The sequence below is a fragment of the Salmo salar genome, chromosome ssa24, assembly GCF_905237065.1.
Source record: "Salmo salar chromosome ssa24, Ssal_v3.1, whole genome shotgun sequence".
Lineage (NCBI taxonomy): Eukaryota > Metazoa > Chordata > Actinopteri > Salmoniformes > Salmonidae > Salmo > Salmo salar.
Window position 1 is genome coordinate 48,147,570 of NC_059465.1, and position 23,267 is coordinate 48,170,836.

The following is a 23,267-nucleotide window of genomic DNA, read 5'->3' on the forward strand; positions in this document are numbered from 1 at the left end:
TGTTATAACAGAACTGGGTGTGTTATAACAGAACTGGGTGTGTTATAACAGAACTGGGTGTGTGTTATAACAGAACTGGGTTTGTGTATTGTGTGTCTGTATGTATACAGTATATATACAAGCGGTGGTTTTCCTTGTCCAGACTCTCTCACGCTGTGGAGTGTTGAAGATGTAAGTGGGATATCTCCGGCATGCCCTCGTGCCTTCATGACCCTGTCGTGGTCATATGATGTGTTTTCCCTTACCGCTGAGCTCCGAGCCAGCTGACAGGATGAAAGTGTGTTATGGTAGAGAAGGTCAGAAGTCATGGCAAACTCTGAAAGGTTATCTTTCATCTTATTTATCAGACCTACATCAGTGTTATGGTGTAGTTCATCGTTGGAGAGGAGCTTGTTGTTTATCAGACCTACATCAGTGTTATGGTGTACAGTGAGGGAAAAAAGTATTTGATCCCCTGATGATTTTGTACGTTTGCCCACTGACAAATAAATGATCAATATATAATTTTAATGGTAGGTTTATTTGAACAGTGAGAGACAGAATAACAACAAAAATATCCAGAAAAACACGTCAAAAATGTTATGTATTTATTTGCATTTTAATGAGGGGAAATAAGTATTTGACCCCTCTCAATCAGAAAGATTTCTGGCTCCCAGGTGTCTTTTATACAGGTAACAAATTGAGTTTAGGAGCACACTCTTAAAGGGAGTGCTCCTAATCTCAGTTTGTTACCTGTATAAAAGATGCCTGTCCACAGAAGCAATCAATCAATCAGATTCCAAACTCTCCACCATGGCCAAGACCAAAGAGCTCTCCAAGGATATCAGGGACAAGATTGTAGACCTACACAAGGCTGGAATGGGCTACAAGACCATCGCCAAGCAGCTTGGTGAGAAGGTGACAACAGTTGGTGCGATTATTTGCAAATGGAAGAAACACAAAAGAACTGTCAATCTCCCTCGGCCTGGGGCTCCATGCAAGATCTCACCTCGTGGAGTTGCAATGATCATGAGAACGGTGAGGAATCAGCCCAGAACTACACGGGAGGATCTTGTCAATGATCTCAAGGCAGCTGGGACCATAGTCACCAAGAAAACAATTGGTTACACACTATGCCGTGAAGGACTGAAATCCTGCAGCGCCCGCAAGGTCCTCCTGCTCAAGAAAGCACATATACATGCCCGTCTGAAGTTTGCCAATGAACATCTGAATGATTCAGAGGACAACTGGGTGAAAGTGTTGTGGTCAGATGAGACACAAATGGAGCTCTTTGGCATCAACTCAACTCGCTGTGTTTGGAGGAGGAGGAATGCTGCCTATGACCCCAAGAACACCATCCCCACCGTCAAACATGGAGGTGGAAACATTATGCTAAGGGGGTGTTTTTCTGCTAAGGGGACAGGACAACTTCACCGCATCAAAGGGACGATGGACGGGGCCATGTACCGTCAAATCTTGGGTGAGAACCTCCTTCCCTCAGCTAGGGCATTGAAAATGGGTCGTGGATGGGTATTCCTGCATGACAATGACCCAAAACTCATGGCCAAGGCAACAAAGGAGTGGCTCAAGAAGAAGCACATTAAGGTCCTGGAGTGGCCTAGCCAGTCTCCAGACCTTAATCCCATAGAACATCTGTGGAGGGAGCTGAAGGTTCGAGTTGCCAAACATCAGCCTCGAAACCTTAATGACTTGGAGAAGATCTGCAAAGAGGAGTGGGACAAAATCCCTCCTGAGATGTGTGCAAACCTGGTGGCCAACTACAAGAAATGTCTGACCTCTGTGATTGCCAACAAGGGTTTTGCCACTAAGTACTAAGTCATGTTTTGCAGAGGGATCAAATATTTATTTCCCTCATTAAAATGCAAATCATTTTATAACATTTTTGACATGCGTTTTTCAGGATTTTTTTATTGTTATTCTGTCTCTCACTGTTCAAATAAACCTACCATTAAAATGATAGACTGATCATTTCTTTGTCAGTGGACAAACGTACAAAATCAGCCGGCGATTAAATACTTTTCCCCCCACTGTAGATCAGTGTTATGGTGTAGTTCCTAGTTGGAGAGGAGAGGAGCTTGTTGTTTATCAGACCTAGATCACTGTTATGGTGTACAGTGAGGGAAAAAAGTATTTTATCCCCTGATGATTTTGTACGTTTGCCCACTGACAAATAAATGATCAATCTATAATTTTAATGGTAGGTTTATAAAAGCAAATCAATTTATAACATTTTTGACATGTGTTTTTCTGGATTTTTTGATTGTTATTCTGTCTCTCACTGTTCAAATAAACCTACCATTAAAATAATAGACTGATCATTTCTTTGTCAGTGGACAAACGTACAAAATCATCAGGCGATTAAATACTTTTTCCCCTCACTGTAGATCAGTGTTATGGTGTAGTTCCTCATTGGAGAGGAGAGGAGCTTGTTGTTTATCAGACCTACATCAGTGTTATGGTGTAGTTCCTCATTGGAGAGGAGCTTGTTGTTTATCAGACCTACATCAGTGTTACGGTGTAGCTCCTATGAAAGTAACTGCTACTTTGTCTGGACCTTGTCTCTGCTTTATGCCGACTTAGCGTTGTCTCTATTTTCTTCTCCCCCTGCTTTCCTTCTCTCTCTGATCAAAACTCTGATGGCCAGGGTGGACCGTTGGCGGCGCAGGCTAATCTTTAGCACACGTCACAAAACACAAAGAAGCCAGCCCGGTCTGTTGAGCATGGAAGATGTCTTTCAATACTTCAGTTTAGTTTGGCTTTAGGGTGATATTATAGATACTGTGTCTCACTACCGGCAGGCTGCTCTCTAGAGTATAAAGTGAGCATATAATATCTGAATCCTGAAATATGGGCCCTGGTCAAAAGCAGTGCACTATATAGGGAAGAGGGTGCCAAAGCAGTGCACTATATAAGGAATAGGGTGCCAAAGCAGTGCACTATATAAGGAATAGGGTGCCAAAGCAGTGCACTATATAAGGAATAGGGTGCCAAAGCAGTGCACTATATAAGGAATAGGGTGCCAAAGCAGTGCACTATATAAGGAATAGGGTGCCAAAGCAGTGCACTATATAAGGAATAGGGTGCCAAAGCAGTGCACTATATAGGGAATAGGGTGCCAAAGCAGTGCACTATATAGGGAATAGGGTGCCAAAGCAGTGCACTATATAGGGAATAGGGTGCCAAAGCAGTGCACTATATAGGGAAGAGGGAGCCAAAGCAGTGCACTATATAGGGAAGAGGGAGCCAAAGCAGTGCACTATATAGGGAAGAGGGAGCCAAAGCAGTGCACTATATAGGGAATAGGGTGCCAAAGCAGTGCACTATATAAGGAAGACGGAGCCAAAGCAGTGCACTATATAGGGAATAGGGTGCCAAAGCAGTGCACTATATAAGGAATAGGGTGCCAAAGCAGTGCACTATATAGGGAATAGGGTGCCAAAGCAGTGCACTATATAAGGAATAGGGTGCCAAAGCAGTGCACTATATAAGGAATAGGGTGCCAAAGCAGTGCACTATATAAGGAATAGGGTGCCAAAGCAGTGCACTATATAAGGAATAGGGTGCCAAAGCAGTGCACTATATAAGGAATAGGGTGCCAAAGCAGTGCACTATATAAGGAAGACGGAGCCAAAGCAGTGCACTATATAAGGAATAGGGTGCCAAAGCAGTGCACTATATAAGGAATAGGGTGCCAAAGCAGTGCACTATATAAGGAATAGGGTGCCAAAGCAGTGCACTATATAGGGAAGAGGGAGCCAAAGCAGTGCACTATATAAGGAATAGGGTGCCAAAGCAGTGCACTATATAAGGAATAGGGTGCCAAAGCAGTGCACTATATAAGGAAGACGGAGCCAAAGCAGTGCACTATATAGGGAATAGGGTGCCAAAGCAGTGCACTATATAAGGAATAGGGTGCCAAAGCAGTGCACTATATAGGGAATAGGGTGCCAAAGCAGTGCACTATATAAGGAATAGGGTGCCAAAGCAGTGCACTATATAAGGAATAGGGTGCCAAAGCAGTGCACTATATAAGGAATAGGGTGCCAAAGCAGTGCACTATATAAGGAATAGGGTGCCAAAGCAGTGCACTATATAAGGAATAGGGTGCCAAAGCAGTGCACTATATAAGGAATAGGGTGCCAAAGCAGTGCACTATATAAGGAATAGGGTGCCAAAGCAGTGCACTATATAGGGAAGAGGGAGCCAAAGCAGTGCACTATATAAGGAATTGGGTGCCAAAGCAGTGCACTATATAAGGAATAGGGTGCCAAAGCAGTGCACTATATAAGGAATAGGGTGCCAAAGCAGTGCACTATATAGGGAAGAGGGAGCCAAAGCAGTGCACTATATAAGGAATAGGGTGCCAAAGCAGCGCACTATATAAGGAATAGGGTGCCAAAGCAGTGCACTATATAAGGAAGACAGAGCCAAAGCAGTGCACTATATAGGGAATAGGGAGCCAAAGCAGCGCACTATATAAGGAATAGGGTGCCAAAGCAGCGCACTATATAAGGAATAGGGTGCCAAAGCAGTGCACTATATAAGGAATAGGGTGCCAAAGCAGTGCACTATATAAGGAATAGGGTGCCAAAGCAGTGCACTATATAAGGAATAGGGTGCCAAAGCAGTGCACTATATAAGGAATAGGGTGCCAAAGCAGTGCACTATATAAGGAATAGGGTGCCAAAGCAGTGCACTATATAAGGAATAGGGTGCCAAAGCAGTGCACTATATAAGGAATAGGGTGCCATTTGCTCTTCTTGCTGATGGACAGATATGTAGTTACACATGTTTTTTGTCGTTGTTGTTGTTGGTATTTATCTTTTATTCAAGTTTTGTTGTCGTTCTACTTGTGCTTCTTGACAAAGTCGAGGAACTCGTTGACGTCATCAGGAGAACCCACAATAAACGGAACTCTCTGGTGGATGTTGGTTGGAACCACGTCTAGGACCCGCCCTTCTCCCGTAGTCGCCACGCCTCCACACTGCTCGATCAGGAAGGCGATGGGGTTGCACTCGTACAGCAAACGCAGCTGGGGAAGGGAGGGGAATACGGACACCCAAGATTAGGGGAGGGAATGTGAAGGAGTGATGCACCGCTTCAACCTGGATTAGCTGTTGTTTATACCTTTCTTTACTTTCCTTGTCTTATGAGAGAGTCTGCTAAATGACTCTGGATCAGAGAGTCTGCTAAATGACTCTGGATCAGAGAGTCTGCTAAATGACTCTGGATCAGAGAGTCTGCTAAATGACTCACTACTGTAATGGTTCTGGATCAGAGAGTCTGCTAAATGACTCTGGGTCAGAGAGTCTGCTAAATGACTCTGGATCAGAGAGTCTGCTAAATGACTCTGGGTCAGAGAGTCTGCTAAATGACTCTGGATCAGAGAGTCTGCTAAATGACTCACTGCTGTAATGGCTCTGGATCAGAGAGTCTGCTAAATGACTCACTACTGTAGTGGTTCTGGATCAGAGAGTCTGCTAAATGACTCACTACTGTAGTGGCTCTGGATCAGAGAGTCTGCTAAATGACTCACTACTGTAGTGGCTCTGGATCAGAGAGTCTGCTAAATGACTCTGGATCAGAGAGTCTGCTAAATGACTCACTACTGTAGTGGCTCTGGGTCAGAGAGTCTGCTAAATGACTCACTACTGTAGTGGCTCTGGATCAGAGAGTCTGCTAAATGACTCACTACTGTAGTGGCTCTGGATCAGAGAGTCTGCTAAATGACTCACTACTGTAGTGGCTCTGGATCAGAGAGTCTGCTAAATGACTCACTACTGTAGTGGCTCTGGATCAGAGAGTCTGCTAAATGACTCTGGATCAGAGAGTCTGCTAAATGACTCCCTACTGTAGTGGATCAGAGAGTCTGCTAAATGATTAACATGTAATGAGTTAAATCTATAGAGTCTATAATTCAATTCAGATGTTTTCTGTGGTCTGTGGATGAGTTAAATCTATAGAGTGTATAATTCAGTTCATCTTTTCACTGGCGGGGTTACAGGTCAGGGGTTAGTTTTAGGGTCAGGGCCTGCCTACCTAGCCCTCGGGGCTCTTCTTGTTGATAGTGGTTATGGCTAAAGGTCAGGGGTTAGGGGTTAAAGGTCAAGGGTTAAGGCTAAACATACCTTTCCCTTAGGGCTCTTTTCATTGGCTGGGTACATGAAGATTCCTCCATATGCGATTGTGCGATGAACGTCTGCCACCATAGATCCCACATACCTTGCTCCATAGGGGGCGCTACCGTCCTATAGAGGCAGAGACAACGTCATCAGAAAGACACTGAACTCACTCTCATCGCCATGCACTGATTGATTGATGTTCAGTTTTGATTGATACCATCACAACCATATTCGTTTGCCAGAGCCATAGATGAAGCTACAGTAGCAAGCAACAGAAGACTATGCACAGCTACACAGCAGTGTTAAAATCTCAGTGTTAAAGTAAAAAGTGTTGTGAGTGTTATATCTGAGTGTTGATTCTAATGGGGTTAACACCAGTTATATCTGAGTGTTGATTCTAATGGGGTTAACACCAGTGTTATATCTGAGTGTTGATTCTAATTGGGTTAACGCCAGTGTTATATCTGAGTGTTGATTCTAATGGGGTTAACGCCAGTGTTATATCTGAGTGTTGATTCTAATGGGGTTAACACCAGTGTTATATCTGAGTGTTGATTCTAAATGGGTTAACGCCAGTGTTATATCTGAGTGTTGATTCTAATGGGGTTAACACCAGTTATATCTGAGTGTTGATTCTAATGGGTTAACACCAGTGTTATATCTGAGTGTTGATTCTAAATGGGTTAACGCCAGTGTTATATCTGAGTGTTGATTCTAAATGGGTTAACACCAGTGTTATATCTGAGTGTTGATTCTAATGGGGTTAACACCAGTGTTATATCTGAGTGTTGATTCTAATGGGGTTAACACCAGTGTTATATCTGAGTGTTGATTCTAAATGGGTTAACACCAGTGTTATATCTGAGTGTTGATTCTAAATGGGTTAACACCAGTGTTATATCTGAGTGTTGATTCTAATGGGGTTAACACCAGTGTTATATCTGAGTGTTGATTCTAAATGGGTTAACACCAGTGTTATATCTGAGTGTTGATTCTAATGGGGTTAACACCAGTGTTATATCTGAGTGTTGATTCTAATTGGGTTAACACCAGTGTTATATCTGAGTGTTGATTCTAATGGGGTTAACGCCAGTGTTATATCTGAGTGTTGATTCTAATGGGGTTAACACCAGTGTTATATCTGAGTGTTGATTCTAAATGGGTTAACGCCAGTGTTATATCTGAGTGTTGATTCTAATGGGGTTAACACCAGTTATATCTGAGTGTTGATTCTAATGGGGTTAACACCAGTGTTATATCTGAGTGTTGATTCTAATTGGGTTAACGCCAGTGTTATATCTGAGTGTTGATTCTAATGGGGTTAACGCCAGTGTTATATCTGAGTGTTGATTCTAATGGGGTTAACACCAGTGTTATATCTGAGTGTTGATTCTAAATGGGTTAACGCCAGTGTTATATCTGAGTGTTGATTCTAATGGGGTTAACACCAGTTATATCTGAGTGTTGATTCTAATGGGGTTAACACCAGTGTTATATCTGAGTGTTGATTCTAATGGGGTTAACGCCAGTGTTATATCTGAGTGTTGATTCTAATGGGGTTAACACCAGTGTTATATCTGAGTGTTGATTCTAAATGGGTTAACACCAGTGTTATATCTGAGTGTTGACTCTAAATGGGTTAACACCAGTGTTATATCTGAGTGTTGATTCTAATGGGGTTAACACCAGTGTTATATCTGAGTGTTGATTCTAATGGGTTAACACCAGTGTTATATCTGAGTGTTGATTCTAAATGGGTTAACGCCAGTGTTATATCTGAGTGTTGATTCTAAATGGGTTAACACCAGTGTTATTTCTGAGTGTTGATTCTAATGGGGTTAACACCAGTGTTATATCTGAGTGTTGATTCTAATGGGGTTAACACCAGTGTTATATCTGAGTGTTGATTCTAAATGGGTTAACACCAGTGTTATATCTGAGTGTTGATTCTAAATGGGTTAACACCAGTGTTATATCTGAGTGTTGATTCTAATGGGGTTAACACCAGTGTTATATCTGAGTGTTGATTCTAAATGGGTTAACACCAGTGTTATATCTGAGTGTTGATTCTAATGGGGTTAACACCAGTGTTATATCTGAGTGTTGATTCTAAATGGGTTAACACCAGTGTTATATCTGAGTGTTGATTCTAATGGGGTTAACACCAGTGTTATATCTGAGTGTTGATTCTAATGGGGTTAACACCAGTGTTATATCTGAGTGTTGATTCTAATGGGGTTAACACCAGTGTTATATCTGAGTGTTGATTCTAATGGGGTTAACACCAGTGGGATTAAAATTGATACCACCTGCGGTGAATAAATGAAGTGTTATTTGAATTACAGTGGGATCAACACTGCGTGGTGTTGTTGTTAATCGACGGACCTCTTTATCATATTTCCCAAGATGCTTTGTTGCAGGTTGATTTTTAGAATTGTTTAATTTTAATATCTATGTTTCTGCATACACATTGATTCATTACTCTTATACTATACAAAGATAAATAACTTAAATGTTTCTAAACTAATCCAATCTGTAAGGGGTTGGATTTATTGCACCTGTTACTGAGATATTCCAGTTTACATGGTTTAGGTAGTATTGGTTGTGAAGTCCTTCACGACAACAGTCAGGCTGAATGCAGGTGGTGGGGGATAAAATATTCCAATTGTTGGATATCTTCCCTCTGGCTGGATTCCCATAGGAATAACTAATCACTTCACAAACCAGCGTATTGTGACTTTGCAGGTCTGATGTGGCCCATGAGCCAGGATTTTCAGAACACGATATTGAGATTAACTAGGCCATAACTAAAAGCCTTCTGAAATGTATAATGTACATGTCACAAAGGGTTCAATTTCAATTGAAATACATTCACTTAAGCAGTCACTTGCTGAAGGATCCAGTGCTGAAGATGCATTAATGTAACAACTATGTCTCTGTCACTAGTAAAACATGGTCATGGGTGGATATCTCTCACATTCACCTGAAAAGCATGCTGGGAAATATGCAATTTTGGTATTTGCAGCAGCTACTCTTCCTGGGGTCCATACAAAACATGAAAAATAATACAGAATGACATAATACAGAACATCATTAGACAAGAACAGCTCAAAAACAGAACTACATACATTTTTAAAAAGGTACACGTAGCCTACATATCAATACATAAACACAAACTATCTAGGTCCAATAGGGGAGCGGCGTTGTGCCGCGTGGTGTTTATCAGTGGAGACAGTGTAGCCTCAGTGCAGTGGGCAGATGGGAGGAGGTGTTCTTATTCTCCATGGACTTTACAGTGTCCCAGAACCTTTTTGGAATTTGTGCTACTGGATGCAAATTTCTGAAAAAGCTAGCCTTTGCTTTCCTAACTGCCTGTGTATATTGGTTCCTAACTTCCCTGAAATGTTGCATATCGCGGGGGCTATTCGATGCTAATGCAGAACGCCACAGGATGTTTTTGTGCTGGTCAAGGGCAGTCAGTTCTGGAGTGAACCAAGGCCTATATCTGTTCTTAGTTCTACATTTTTTGAATGGGGCATGCTTATTTAAGATGGCGAGGAAAGCACTTTTAAAGAATACCCAGGCATCCTCTACTGACGGGATGAGGTCAATATCCTTCCAGGATACCCCGGCCAGGTCGATTAGAAAGGCCTGCTCGCAGAAGTGTTTTAGGGAGCGTTTGACAGTGATGAGTGGTGGTCGTTTGACCGCAGACCCATTACGGATGCAGGCAATGAGGCAGTGATCGCTGAGATCCTGGTTGAAGACAGCAGAGGTGTATTTAGAGGGCAAGTTGGTCAGGATGACATCTATGAGGGTGCCCATGGTTATGGATTTAGGGTTGTACCTGGAACAAAATGTAAACTTGCATAATACTCTAGATGCAGTCGCACCCCTAAAAACAAAAAGCATTTGTCATAAGCAACTAGCTCCCTGGTATACAGAAAATACCTGAGCCCTGAAGCAAGCTTCAAGAAAATTGTAACGGAAATCCGCTCCACCAAACTGGAAGTCTTCCGACTAGCTTGGAAAGACAGCACCGCGCAGTATCGAAGAGCCCTCACTGCTGTTCGATCATCCTATTTTTCCAACTTAATTGAGGAGAATAAGAGCAATCCAAAATGTATTTTTGATACTGTCGCAAAGCTAACTAAAAAGCAGCATTCAACAAGAGAGGACGGCTTTCACTTCAACATTGAGACAACATTGTTTTTTAATACTACATCTCTTGACACATTGATGGAAATAGTCATGGCCTCTAAACCTTCAAGCTGCATACTGGACCCTATTCCAACTAAACTACTGAAAGAGCTGCTTCCTGTGCTTGGCCCTCCTATATTGAACATAATAAACGGCTCTCTATCCACCGGATGTGAACCAAACTCACTTAATGTGGCAGTAATAAAGCCTCTCTTGAAAAAGCCAAACCTTGACCCAGAAAATATAAAACACTATCGGCCTCTCATAATGTTTAGAAAAATTTGTTGCCCAGCAACTCACTGCCTTCCTGAAGACAATGTATACCCAACGCTTCAGTCTGGTTTTAGACCCCATCATAGCACTGAGACTGCACTTGTGAAGGTGGTAAATTACCTTTGATGTCAGACCGAGGCTCTGCATCTGCCCTCGTGCTCCTAGACCTTAGTGTTGCTTTTGACCCCATCTATCACCACATTATTTTGGAGAGATTGGAAACCCAAATTGGTCTACATGGACAAGTTCTGGCCTGGTTTAGATCTTATCTGTGGGAAAGATATCAGTTTGTCTCTGTGGATGGTTTGTCCTCAGACAAATCAACTGTACAAGTTTCGGTGTTCCTCAAGGTTCCGTTTTAGGACCACTATTGTTTTCACTATATATTTAATCTCTTGGTGATGTCATTTGGAAACATAATGTTAACTTTCACTGCTATGCGGACAATACACAGCTGTACATTTCAATGAAACATGGTGGAGCCCAAAATTGCCCTCCCTGGAAGCCTGTGTTTCAGACAAAAGGAAGTGGATGGTGGCAAATGTTTTACTTTAAAACTCGGACAAAACAGAGATGCTTGTCCTAGGTCCCAAGAAACAAAGAGATATTCTGTTAGATCTGACAATTAATCTTGATGGTTGTACAGTCATCTCAAATAAAACTGTGAAGGACCTCGGCATTACTCTGGACCCTGATCTCGCTTTTGACGGACATATCAAGACTGTTTCAAGGACAGCTTTTTCCAATTTCGTAACATTGTAAAAATCTGAAACTTTCTGTCCAAGAATGATGCAGAAAAGTTCATCCATGCTTTTGTCACTTCTAGGTTAGACTACTGCAATGCTCTACTACCCAGCTACCTGGATGAAGCACTAAATAAACTTCAGTTAGTGCTAAACATGGCTGCTAGTATCTTGACTAGAAACCAAAATATTATCATATTACTCCAGTGCTAGCCTCTCTACACTGGCTTCCTGTTAAGGCTAGGGCTGATTTCAAGGTTTTACTGCTAACCTACAAAGCATTACATGGGCTTGCTCCTACCTATCTATCCGATTTGGTCCTGCCGTACATACCTACACGTACGCTACGGTCACAAGACGCAGGCCTCCTAATTGTCCCTAGAATGTCTGAGAATACAGGTGGGGGCAGGACTTTCTCCAATGGAGCTCAATTTTTACAGAATGGTCTGCCTATCCATGTGAGAGAGACAGACTCGGTCTCGACCTTTAAGTCTTTATTGAAGACTCATATCTTCAGTAGGTCCTATGAATGAGTGTAGTCTGGCCCAGGGGTGTGAAGGTGAACGGAAAGACACTGGAGCGACGAACAGCCCATGCTGTCTCTGCCTGGCCGGTTCCCCTCTCTCCACCGGGATTCTCTGCCTCTAGGGGCTGAGTCACTGGCTTACTGGCGCTCTTACATCCCGACCCAAGGAGGGGTGCGTCAATTGAGTGGGTTGAGTCACTGATGTGATCTTCCTGTCCGGGTTCGGCGCCCCCTTCTGGTTTGTGCCGTGGAGGAGATCTTTGTGGGCTATACTCTGCCTTGTCTCAGTGTAGTATGTTGGTGGTTGAAGATATCCCTCTAGTGGTGTGGGGGCTGTGCTTTGGCAAAGTGGGTGGGGTTATATCCTGCCTGTTTGGCCCTGTCCGGGGGTATCGTCGGACAGGGCCGCAGTGTCTCCCGACCCCCCTTGTCTCAGTCTCCAGTATTTATGCTGCAATAGTTTATGCGTCGGGGGGCTAGGGTCAGTCTGTTATATCTGGAGTATTTCTCCTGTCTTATCCGGTGTCCTGTGTGAATTTAAATATGCTCTCTCTAATTCTCTCTCTCTCCTTCTCCCTCCCAAAGGACCTGAGCCCTACAACCATGCCTCAGGACTACCTGGCATGATGACTCCTTGCTGTCCCCAGTCCACCTGGCCGTGCTGCTGCTCCAGTTTCAACTGTTCTGCCTGCGGCTATGGAACCCTGACCTGTTCACCGGATGTGCTACCTGTCCCAGACCTGGTGTTTTCAACTCTCTAGAGACAGCAGGAGCGGTAGAGATACTCTCAATGATCGGCTATGAAAAGCCAACTGACATTTACTCTTGAGGTGCTGACCTGTTGCACCCTTGACAACTACTGTGATTATTATTATCTGACCATGCTGGCCATCTATGAACGTTTCAACATCTTGGCCATGTTCTGTTATAATCTCCACCCGGCACAGCCAGAAGAGGACTGGCCACCCCTCATAGCCTGGTTCCTCTCTAGGTTTCTTCCTAGGTTCTGGCCTTTCTAGGGAGTTTTTCCTAGCCACCATGCTTCTACATCTGCATTGCTTGCTGTTTGGAGTTTTAGGCTGGGTTTCTGTATAGCACTTTGTGACATCGGCTGATGTAAAAAGGGCTTTAAAAATACATTTGATTGATGCATCCTCCCACAGTCACACAGATAAATAAAATATAATCAAATCAAATCACATGTTATTTGTCACATGCGCCGAATACAACAGGTGTAGACCTTACCGTGAAATTCTTACTTACAAACCCTTAACCAACAATGCAGTTTTAGGAAAATAGAGTTAAAATAAAGTAAAAAATTAAATAAAAAGTAACACAATAAAATAACAATAATGAGGCTATATAAATGAGGCTATATACAGGGGGTACCGGTGCCGAATCAATGTGCAGGAGTACAGGTTAGTTGAGGTAATTTGTACATGTAGGTAGGGGTGAAGTGACTATGCATAGATAATAAACAGAGAATAGCAGCGGAGGGGGTCAATGTAAATAGTCTGGGTGGCCATTTGATTAATTGTTCAGTAGTCTTATGGCTTGGGGGGTAGAAGCTGTTGAGGAGCCTTTTGGACCTAGACTTGGCGCTCTGGTACCGCTTGCCGTGCGGTAGCAGAGAAAACAGTCTATGACTAGGGTGACTGGAGTATTGGGTGACAGTTTTTTGGGCCTTCCTCTGACACTGCCTGGTATATAGGTCCAGGATGGAAGCAAGCTTGGCCCCAGTGAGGTACTGGGCCGTAGTGCCCTCTGTAGTGCCTTGCGGTCAGAGGCCGAGCAGTTGCCATACAACTGGTCAGGATGCTCTCAATGGTGCAGCTGTAAACATTTTTGAGGATCTGGGGACCCATGCCAAATCTTTTCAGTCTCCTGAGTCAGAAAAGGTGTTGTCGTGCCATCTTCAAGACTTTCTTGGTGAGTTTGAACCATGATAGTTTGTTGGTGATGTGGACACCAAGGAACTTGAACTCTCAACCCGCTCCACTACAGCCTCCTCGATGTGAATGGGGTTGTGTTCAGCCCCCCTTTACCTGTAGTATGAGCTAGTGAGAGGTACTGCGAGGTGAGAGTAACTGACTACTGGACTCACTGTCAGCAAGAATACATAAGGCTAGTGTGTTTAATGGGTTCCACAAGGCTAGTGTGTTTAATGGGTTCCATAAGGCTAGTGTGTTTAATGGGTTCCACAAGGCTAGTGTGTTTAATGGGTTCCACAAGGCTGGTGTGTTTAATGGGTTCCATAAGGCTAGTGTATTTAATGGGTTCCACAAGGCTAGTGTGTTTAATGGGTTCCACAAGGCTAGTGTATTTAATGGGTTCCACAAGGCTAGTGTGTTTAATGGGTTCCACAAGGCTAGTGTGTTTAATGGGTTCCATAAGGCTAGTGTGTTTTAATGGGTTCCACAAGGCTAGTGTGTTTAATCGGTTCCACAAGGCTAGTGTGTTTAATGGGTTCCATAAGGCTAGTGTGTTTAATGGGTTCCATAAGGCTAGTGTGTTTAATGGGTTCCACAAGGCTAGTGTGTTTAATGGGTTCCATAAGGCTAGTGTGTTTAATGGGTTCCATAAGGCTAGTGTGTTTAATGGGTTCCATAAGGCTAGTGTGTTTAATGGGTTCCATAAGGCTAGTGTGTTTAATGGGTTCCATAAGGCTAGTGTGTTTAATGGGTTCCATAAGGCTAGTGTGTTTAATGGGTTCCATAAGGCTAGTGTGTTTAATGGGTTCCATAAGGCTAGTGTGTTTAATGGGTTCCATAAGGCTTGTGTGTTTAATGGGTTCCATAAGGCTAGTGTGTTTAATGGGTTCCACAAGGCTAGTGTGTTTAATGGGTTCCATAAGGCTAGTGTGTTTAATGGGTTCCACAAGGCTAGTGTGTTTAATGGGTTCCACAAGGCTAGTGTGTTTAATGGGTTCCATAAGGCTAGTGTGTTTAATGGGCAAATGGAAGATAGCTAAAAGATATTTGTGGTTCCAAAACTCAAGGTGTCAGGTGATGAGTGTGTGTGTGGTGTGTGTGTGTGGTGTGTTTGTGTGTGTGTCTGTGTGTGTCTGTGTTGTGTGGTGTGTGTGTGTGTGTGTGTGTGTGTGTGTGTGTGTGTGTGTGTGTGTGTGTGTGTGTGTGTGTGTGTGTGTGTGTGTGTGTGTGTGTGTGTGTGTGTGTGTGTGTGTGTGTGTGTGGTGTGTGTGTGTGTGTGTACCTCTGGGTATTTCTTGTGCTTCAGGTACTCGTTGATGGATTTGTGCATGTATTTGGCGTATCCCTCGTTCAGACTGTAGATCTTTCCTTTGGGCTTGATCTTCACATTTTTCTCTGTTAGGATAAACTCTCCAATCGCCTGAAAACCAAACAACACAGTTAAGGACATTCACTTGTTATTTTACCGACACTGTCTCCTGTCTCTGTCCTCTGTCACTGTCCTCTGTCTGTCTTTTTACTCTGTTTCTCTTCTGTCTCTGTCCTCTTTCTTCTGTCTCTGTCCTCTGTCTGTCTCTGTCCTCTTTCTTCTGTCTCTGTCCTCTCTATGTCCTCTGTCTGTCCTCTTTCTTCTGTCTGACCTCTGTCTGTCTCTGACCTCTGTCTGTCTCTGTCCTCTCTATGTCCTCTGTCCTCTTTCTTCTGTCTCTGTCCTCTCTATGTCCTCTGTCTGTCTCTGTCCTCTTTCTTCTGTCTCTGTCCTCTCTATGTCCTCTGTCTGTCTCTGTCCTCTTTCTTCTGTCTCTGTCCTCTCTATGTCCTCTGTCTGTCTCTGACCTCTGTCTGTCTCTGACCTCTGTCTGTCTCTGTCCTCTCTATGTCCTCTGTCTGTCTCTGACCTCTGTCTGTCTCTGTCCTCTCTATGTCCTCTGTCTGTCTCTGACCTCTGTCTGTCTCTGTCCTCTCTATGTCCTCTGTCTCTGTCCTTGTCCTCTGTCTCTGCCTCTGTCTCTGTCCTCTATGTCTGTCATCCAGTCTGAGTAAGCACTGTTGCTCAGGATGGGTGGTGGATTGCCCTGTGCTAAGTAAACTCCTGTAAATGAACTTTGAATATGGGGCTATCACTTCCACAAACTCACAGGGTCCAGCATAAAGAAGTCGACGCCCTGTCCGGTGGAGAGGGCCACCAAGGTGGCGCTACCATAGAGGGCGTATCCCGCGGCAACAATCTTGTTGCCAGGCTGCAGCGCATCCTTCTCTGTGGCGTCGTTAGTTGATGTCTGACAAAAATAGACATTGTATCATATTAGTGGATATTCACACTACTCTCAGGGCAAGTCTGCCGGTTTTGATGATCACTGACTTTTAGCAGCAGGTTAGGAGAATGAACGTGTCAGGTTAGGAGAATTAACATGCCAGGTTAGGATAATTATGTTAAGGTTAGAAGAATTAACGTGGCAGGTTAGGAGAATTAGGTTAAGGTTAGGAGAATTAGGTTAAGGTTAGGAGAATGAACGTGTCAGGTTAGGAGAATTAACATGCCAGGTTAGGATAATTATGTTAAGGTTAGAAGAATTAACGTGGCAGGTTAGGAGAATTAGGTAGGAAAACAGTTAGGGTTAGCTAAAATTGTCCCCGACACGACTCGAACATATCTAGCTACAATCAGGCTTACCCTGAGAACAGTCTAAATCATCTGAATATTCCTCCCTGATAGAGCTATACACACTGGATATAACATGCTAATATGCTAACATGGTTCAGCTGAATATTCCCCCTAATAGACCTATACACACTGGATATAACATGCTAATATGCTAACATGGTTCAGCTGAATATTCCCCCTAATAGACCTATACACACTGGTTATAACATGCTAATATGCTAACATGGTTCAGCTGAATATTCCCCCTAATAGACCTATACACACTGGTTATAACATGCTAATATGCTAACATGGTTCAGCTGAATATTCCCCCTAATAGACCTATACACACTGGATATAACATGCTAATATGCTAACATGGTTCAGCTGAATATTCCTCCCTGATAGAGCTATACACACTGGATATAACATGCTAATATGCTAACATGGGTCAGCTGAATATTCCTCCCTGATAGACCTATACACACTGGATATAACATGCTAATATGCTAACATGGTTCAGCTGAATATTCCTCCCTGATAGAGCTATACACACTGGATATAACATGCTAATATGCTAACATGGTTCAGCTGAATATTCCTCCCTGATAGAGCTATACACACTGGATATAACATGCTAATATGCTAACATGGGTCAACTGAATATTCCTCCCTGATAGACCTATACACACTGGATATAACATGCTAATATGCTAACATGGTTCAGCTGAATATTCCTCCCTGATAGAGCTATACACACTGGTTATAACATGCTAATATGCTAACATGGTTCAGCTGAATATTCCCCCTAATAGACCTATACACACTGGATATAACATGCTAACATGCTAACATGGGTCAGCTGAATATTCCTCCCTGATAGTGCTATACACACTGGATATAACATGCTAACATGCTAACATGGTTCAGCTGAATATTCCTCCCTGATAGAGCTATACACACTGGATATAACATGCTAACATGCTAACATGGGTCAGCTGAATATTCCTCCCTGATAGTGCTATACACACTGGATATAACATGCTAATATGCTAACATGGTTCAGCTGAATATTCCTCCCTGATAGAGCTATACACACTGGATATAACATGCTAATATGCTAACATTTGTCAGCTGAATATTCCCCCCTGATCAAGCTATACACACTGGATATAACATGCTAACATGCTAACATGGTTCAGCTGAATATCCCCCTTATAGAGCTATAGACACTGAATATAACATGCTAACATGCTAACATGGGTCAGCTGGATATTCCCCCTAATAGAGCTTTACACACTGGATATAACATGCTAATATGCTAACATTTGTCAGCTGAATATTCCCCCCTGATCAAGCTATACACACTGGATATAACATGCTAACATGCTAACATGGTTCAGCTGAATATCCCCCTTATAGAGCTATAGACACTGAATATAACATGCTAACATGCTAACATGGGTCAGCTGGATATTCCCCCTAATAGAGCTTTACACACTGAATATAACATGCTAATATGCTAACATGGTTCAGCTGAATATTCCCCCTAATAGACCTATACACACTGGATATAACATGCTAACATGAGTAGGTGAAATAAAATCTACTACTGTACCCTATCATAAAATAAAGTATTTGGGTAAATGTTGAGCGTGATATGATTGTTGCATGTCAGATCCGTGGGACAACAGCACCCTCTATTGTTGGTTATTGAAACTGCAGTCTTCAGAGCCTGCCGGTGCTGGAGCATGGATGGATCCTTCATCTCAACTACAGAATTTCCTAACCCTAACCCTAACCACTGAATTTCCTAACCCTAACCCTAACCACTGAATTTCCTAACCCTAACCACTGAATTTCCTAACCCTAACCCTAACCACTGAATTTCCTAACCCTAACCCTAACCACTGAATTTCCTAACCCTAACCCTAACCACTGAATTTCCTAACCCTAACCCTAACCACTGAATTTCCTAACCCTAACCCTAACCACTGAATTTCCTAACCCTAACCCTAACCACTGAATTTCCTAACCCTAACCCTAACCACTGAATTTCCTAACCGTAACCCTAACCACTGAATTTCCTAACCCTAACCCTAACCACTGAATTTCCTAACCCTAACCCTAACCACTGAATTTCCTAACCCTAACCCTAACCCTAACCCTAACCCTAACCACTGAATTTCCTAACCCTAACCCTAACCACTGAATTTCCTAACCCTAACCCTAACCACTGAATTTCCTAACCCTAACCCTAACCACTGAATTTCCTAACCCTAACCCTAACCACTGAATTTCTCTGTGTCCTATATGACACTGAGAATCATGTTGTTTGTCTCTAATGTCTAAAGAATGGAGTCAATCCTCGTGTCTAATGTCTAAAGAATGGAGTCAATCCTCGTGTCTAATGTCTAAAGAATGGAGTCAATCCTCGTGTCTAATGTCTAAAGAATGGAGTCAATCCTCGTGTCTAATGTCTAAAGAATGGAGTCAATCCTCGTGTCTAATGTCTAAAGAATGGAGTCAATCCTCGTGTCTAATGTCTAAAGAATGGAGTCAATCCTCGTGTCTAATGTCTAAAGAATGGAGTCAATCCTCGTGTCTAATGTCTTGTCACAGCCTGATCTGTTTCACCTGTCTTGTGCTTGTCTCCACCCCCCAACCAGGTGTCTCCCATTTTGTCCCCATTATCGCCTGTGTATTTATACCAACGTTTGTCCCCATTATCGCCTGTGTATTTATACCAACGTTTTCTGTTTGTCTGTTCCAAGTTCGTCTTGTCCCGTCAAGTCCTACCAGCGTGTTCATGTGTTTTTGTTTTTCTTAGTCTTCCCAGTTCTGACCTTTCTGCCTGTCCTGACCCTGATCCTGATCCCGCCCGCCGTCCTGTACCTGCCTGACTCTGATTTGGATTACAACCCTTTGCCTGCCTTGACTTACCTTCTGCCTGCCCCTTTGTACTGTAACAAACTCTGAGGCTCGTACTATACGCCTCCTGTGTCTGCATCTATGTCTTAGCCTGAGTCCTGATACGTCTAAAGAATGTGTCCATGCTAGTGTCTAAAGAATGTGTCCATGCTAGTGTCTAATGTCTAAAGAATGTGTCAATCCTAGCTTTAACAGTTCCATAAATGAATTCCATAGCTTAGCTGGTGCATATGATCAGGCTGGCGATCAGTGGGGCAGTTACCTCGTCAATCTGGAGAGGCACATGGAGAAAGACACACGTCAGAGAACAGACACAGACAGAGTGCATATGAACAGCAACAGATTGCCACTAAATTGCCACTCAGCATGTATTGAAAGTCACAATTACACTACACTTCTGTTAGGCATATCTGTTTCTACACTTCTGCTACTTGGCGCACACATCATGGACAAACTGAAATGGTCCACCCACACAGACTGTGTGGTGAAGAAGGCGCAACAGCGCCTCTTCAACCGCAGGAGGCTGAAAAAATGTACGCTTGTCACCTAAAACCCTCACAAACTTCTACAGATGCACAATTGAGAGCATCCTGTCGGGCTGTATCGCCGCCTGGTACGGCAACTGCACCGCCCACAACTGCAAGGCTCTCCAGAGGGTAGTGAGGTCTGCACAACGCATCACCGGAGGAAAACTACCTGCCCTCCAGGACACCTACACCCCACGATGTCACAGGAAGGCCAAAAAGATCAAGGACATCAACCACCCGAGCCACTGCCTGTTCACCCCGCTATCATCCAGAAGGCGAGGTCAGTACAGGTGCATCAAAGCTGGGACCGAGAGACTGAAAAACAGCTTCTGTCTCAAGGCCATCAGACTGTGTATGTAACCTATAAAATTTGATTTGATCTGTTTCTACACTTCTGTCAGGTATATCTGTTTCTTCAAAAGTCTTTCCATACTGTATAGTGGAACACACAAATGTCTAAAAATGATTTCACGTGTTGACATGCTGTGTATTTGTACTACAGACATACTCACCCTTTTGTAGATTGCGAAGATGGTGCCGATGGAAGCCAAGCAGTCGATGTTAGAGGAGCCATCCAGAGGGTCAAAACACACCACGTATTTACCCTGGAGGAGAGACCAGAGGATCAAAACACACCACGTATTTACCCTGGAGGAGAGACCAGAGGATCAAAACACACCCCGTATTTACCCTGGAGGAGAGACCAGAGGATCAAAACACACCACGTATTTACCCTGGAGGAGAGACCAGAGGATCAAAACACACCGCGTATTTACCCTGGAGGAGAGACCAGAGGATCAAAACACACCCCGTATTTACCCTGGAGGAGAGACCAGAGGATCAAAACACACCGCGTATTTACCCTGGAGGAGAGACCAGAGGATCAAAACACATCGCGTATTTACCCTGGAGGAGAGACCAGAGGATCAAAACACACCACGTATTTACCCTGGAGGAGAGACCAGAGGATCAAAACACACCCCGTATTTACCCTGGAGGAGAGACCAGAGGATCAAAACACACCGCGTATTTACCCTGGAGGAGAGACCAGAGGATCAAAACACACCCCGTATTTACCCTGGAGGAGAGATCAGAGGATCAAAACACACCCCGTATTTACCCTGGAGGAGAGACCAGAGGATCAAAACACACCCCGTATTTACCCTGGAGGAGAGACCAGAGGATCAAAACACACCGCGTATTTACCCTGGAGGAGAGACCAGAGGATCAAAACACACCCCGTATTTACCCTGGAGGAGAGACCAGAGGATCAAAACACACCACGTATTTACCCTGGAGGAGAGACCAGAGGATCAAAACACACCACGTATTTACCCTGGAGGAGAGACCAGAGGGTCAAAACACACCACGTATTTACCCTGGAGGAGAGACCAGAGGATCAAAACACACCCCGTATTTACCCTGGAGGAGAGACCAGAGGGTCAAAACACACCACGTATTTACCCTGGAGGAGAGACCAGAGGGTCAAAACACACCACGTATTTACCCTGGAGGAGAGACCAGAGGATCAAAACACACCCCGTATTTACCCTGGAGGAGAGACCAGAGGGTCAAAACACACCACGTATTTACCCTGGAGGAGAGACCAGAGGGTCAAAACACACCCCGTATTTACCCTGGAGGAGAGACCAGAGGATCAAAACACACCACGTATTTACCCTGGAGGAGAGACCAGAGGATCAAAACACACCCCGTATTTACCCTGGAGGAGAGACCAGAGGATCAAAACACACCGCGTATTTACCCTGGAGGAGAGACCAGAGGGTCAACTGAGGATAGAGGTAGGGGGACATTGCTACGCTAATATTACATGACTTCCCACCAGGGCCATTAAATTACATGACTTCTCACCAGGGCCATTAAACTACATGACTTCTCACCAGGGCCATTAAACTACATGACTTCTCACCAGGGCCATTAAACTACATGACTTCTCACCAGGGCCATTAAACTACATGACTTCTCACCAGGGCCATTAAATTACATGACTTCTCACCAGGGCCATTAAACTACATGACTTCTCACCAGGGCCATTAAACTACATGACTTCTCACCAGGGCCATTAAATTACATGACTTCTCACCAGGGCCATTAAACTACATGACTTCTCACCAGGGCCATTAAATTACATGACTTCTCACCAGGGCCATTAAATTACATGACTTCTCACCAGGGTCATTAAACTACATGACTTCTCACCAGGGCCATTAAATTACATGACTTCTCACCAGGGTCATTAAACTACATGACTTCTCACCAGGGCCATTAAACTACATGACTTCTCACCAGGGACATTAAATTACATGACTTCTCACCAGGGCCATTAAATTACATGACTTCTCACCAGGGCCATTAAATTACATTTACATTTTTTTACATTTTAGTCATTTAGCAGACGCTCTTATCCAGAGCGACTTACAAATTGGTGCATTCACCTTATAATATCCAGTGGAACAACCACTTTACAATAGTGCATCTAAATCTTTTAAGGGGGGGTTAGAAGGATTACTTTATCCTATCCCAGGTATTCCTTGAAGAATTACATGACTTCTCACCAGGGTCATTAAACTACATGACTTCTCACCAGGGCCATTAAATTACATTACTTCTCACCAGGCCTTCCCTGTAGCTCAGTTGGTAGAGCATGGTGTTTGCAACACCAGGGTTGTGGGTTTGATTCCCACGGGGGGCCAGCACAGAAAAAATAAATAAAAAATGTATGAAATGTATGCATTCACTACTGTAAGTCGCTCTGGATAAGAGCGTCTGCTAAATGACTAAAATGTAAATGTAATGACTTCTCACCAGGGTCATTAAACTACATGACTTCTCACCAGGGCCATTAAATGACATGACTTCTCACCAGGGTCATTAAATTACATGACTTCTCACCAGGGCCATTAAATTACATGACTTCTCACCAGGGTCATTAAACTACATGACTTCTCACCAGGGCCATTAAATTACATGACTTCTCACCAGGGTCATTAAACTACATGACTTCTCACCAGGGCCATTAAATGACATGACTTCTCACCAGGGCCATTAAATTACATTTACATTTTTTTACATATTTTAGCAGACGCGCTCTTACCAAAGCGACTTACAAATTGGTGCATTCACCTTATAAACCAGAGAACCACCAATTCAACAACGTTCCTCTAATACTTCTAGGGCGGTTAGAAGGATTACTTTATCTTCCTATCCCAGGTATTCCTTGAAGAATTACATGACTTCTCACCAGGGCCATTAAATTACATGACTTCTCACCAGGGCCATTAAACTACATGACTTCTCACCAGGGCCATTAAACTACATGACTTCTCACCAGGGCCATTAAACTACATGA

General features: G+C 43.5%; 1 protein-coding gene across 1 annotated transcript in view; it reads right to left on the reverse strand.

Moving 5' to 3' along the window:
• Nucleotides 1-4,804: 4,804 nt before the first annotated feature.
• The window catches only part of fbp2 (fructose-1,6-bisphosphatase 2), a 32,937-nt gene continuing 14,474 nt past the window's right edge, over nucleotides 4,805-23,267 (reverse strand). The window contains 6 exon segments of the mRNA NM_001139704.1: nucleotides 4,805-5,032; nucleotides 6,129-6,248; nucleotides 15,078-15,215; nucleotides 15,934-16,074; nucleotides 19,633-19,641; nucleotides 20,410-20,502. Of these exon segments, the coding sequence (NP_001133176.1) occupies nucleotides 4,847-5,032; nucleotides 6,129-6,248; nucleotides 15,078-15,215; nucleotides 15,934-16,074; nucleotides 19,633-19,641; nucleotides 20,410-20,502 (687 nt within the window). The 3' untranslated portion in view covers nucleotides 4,805-4,846.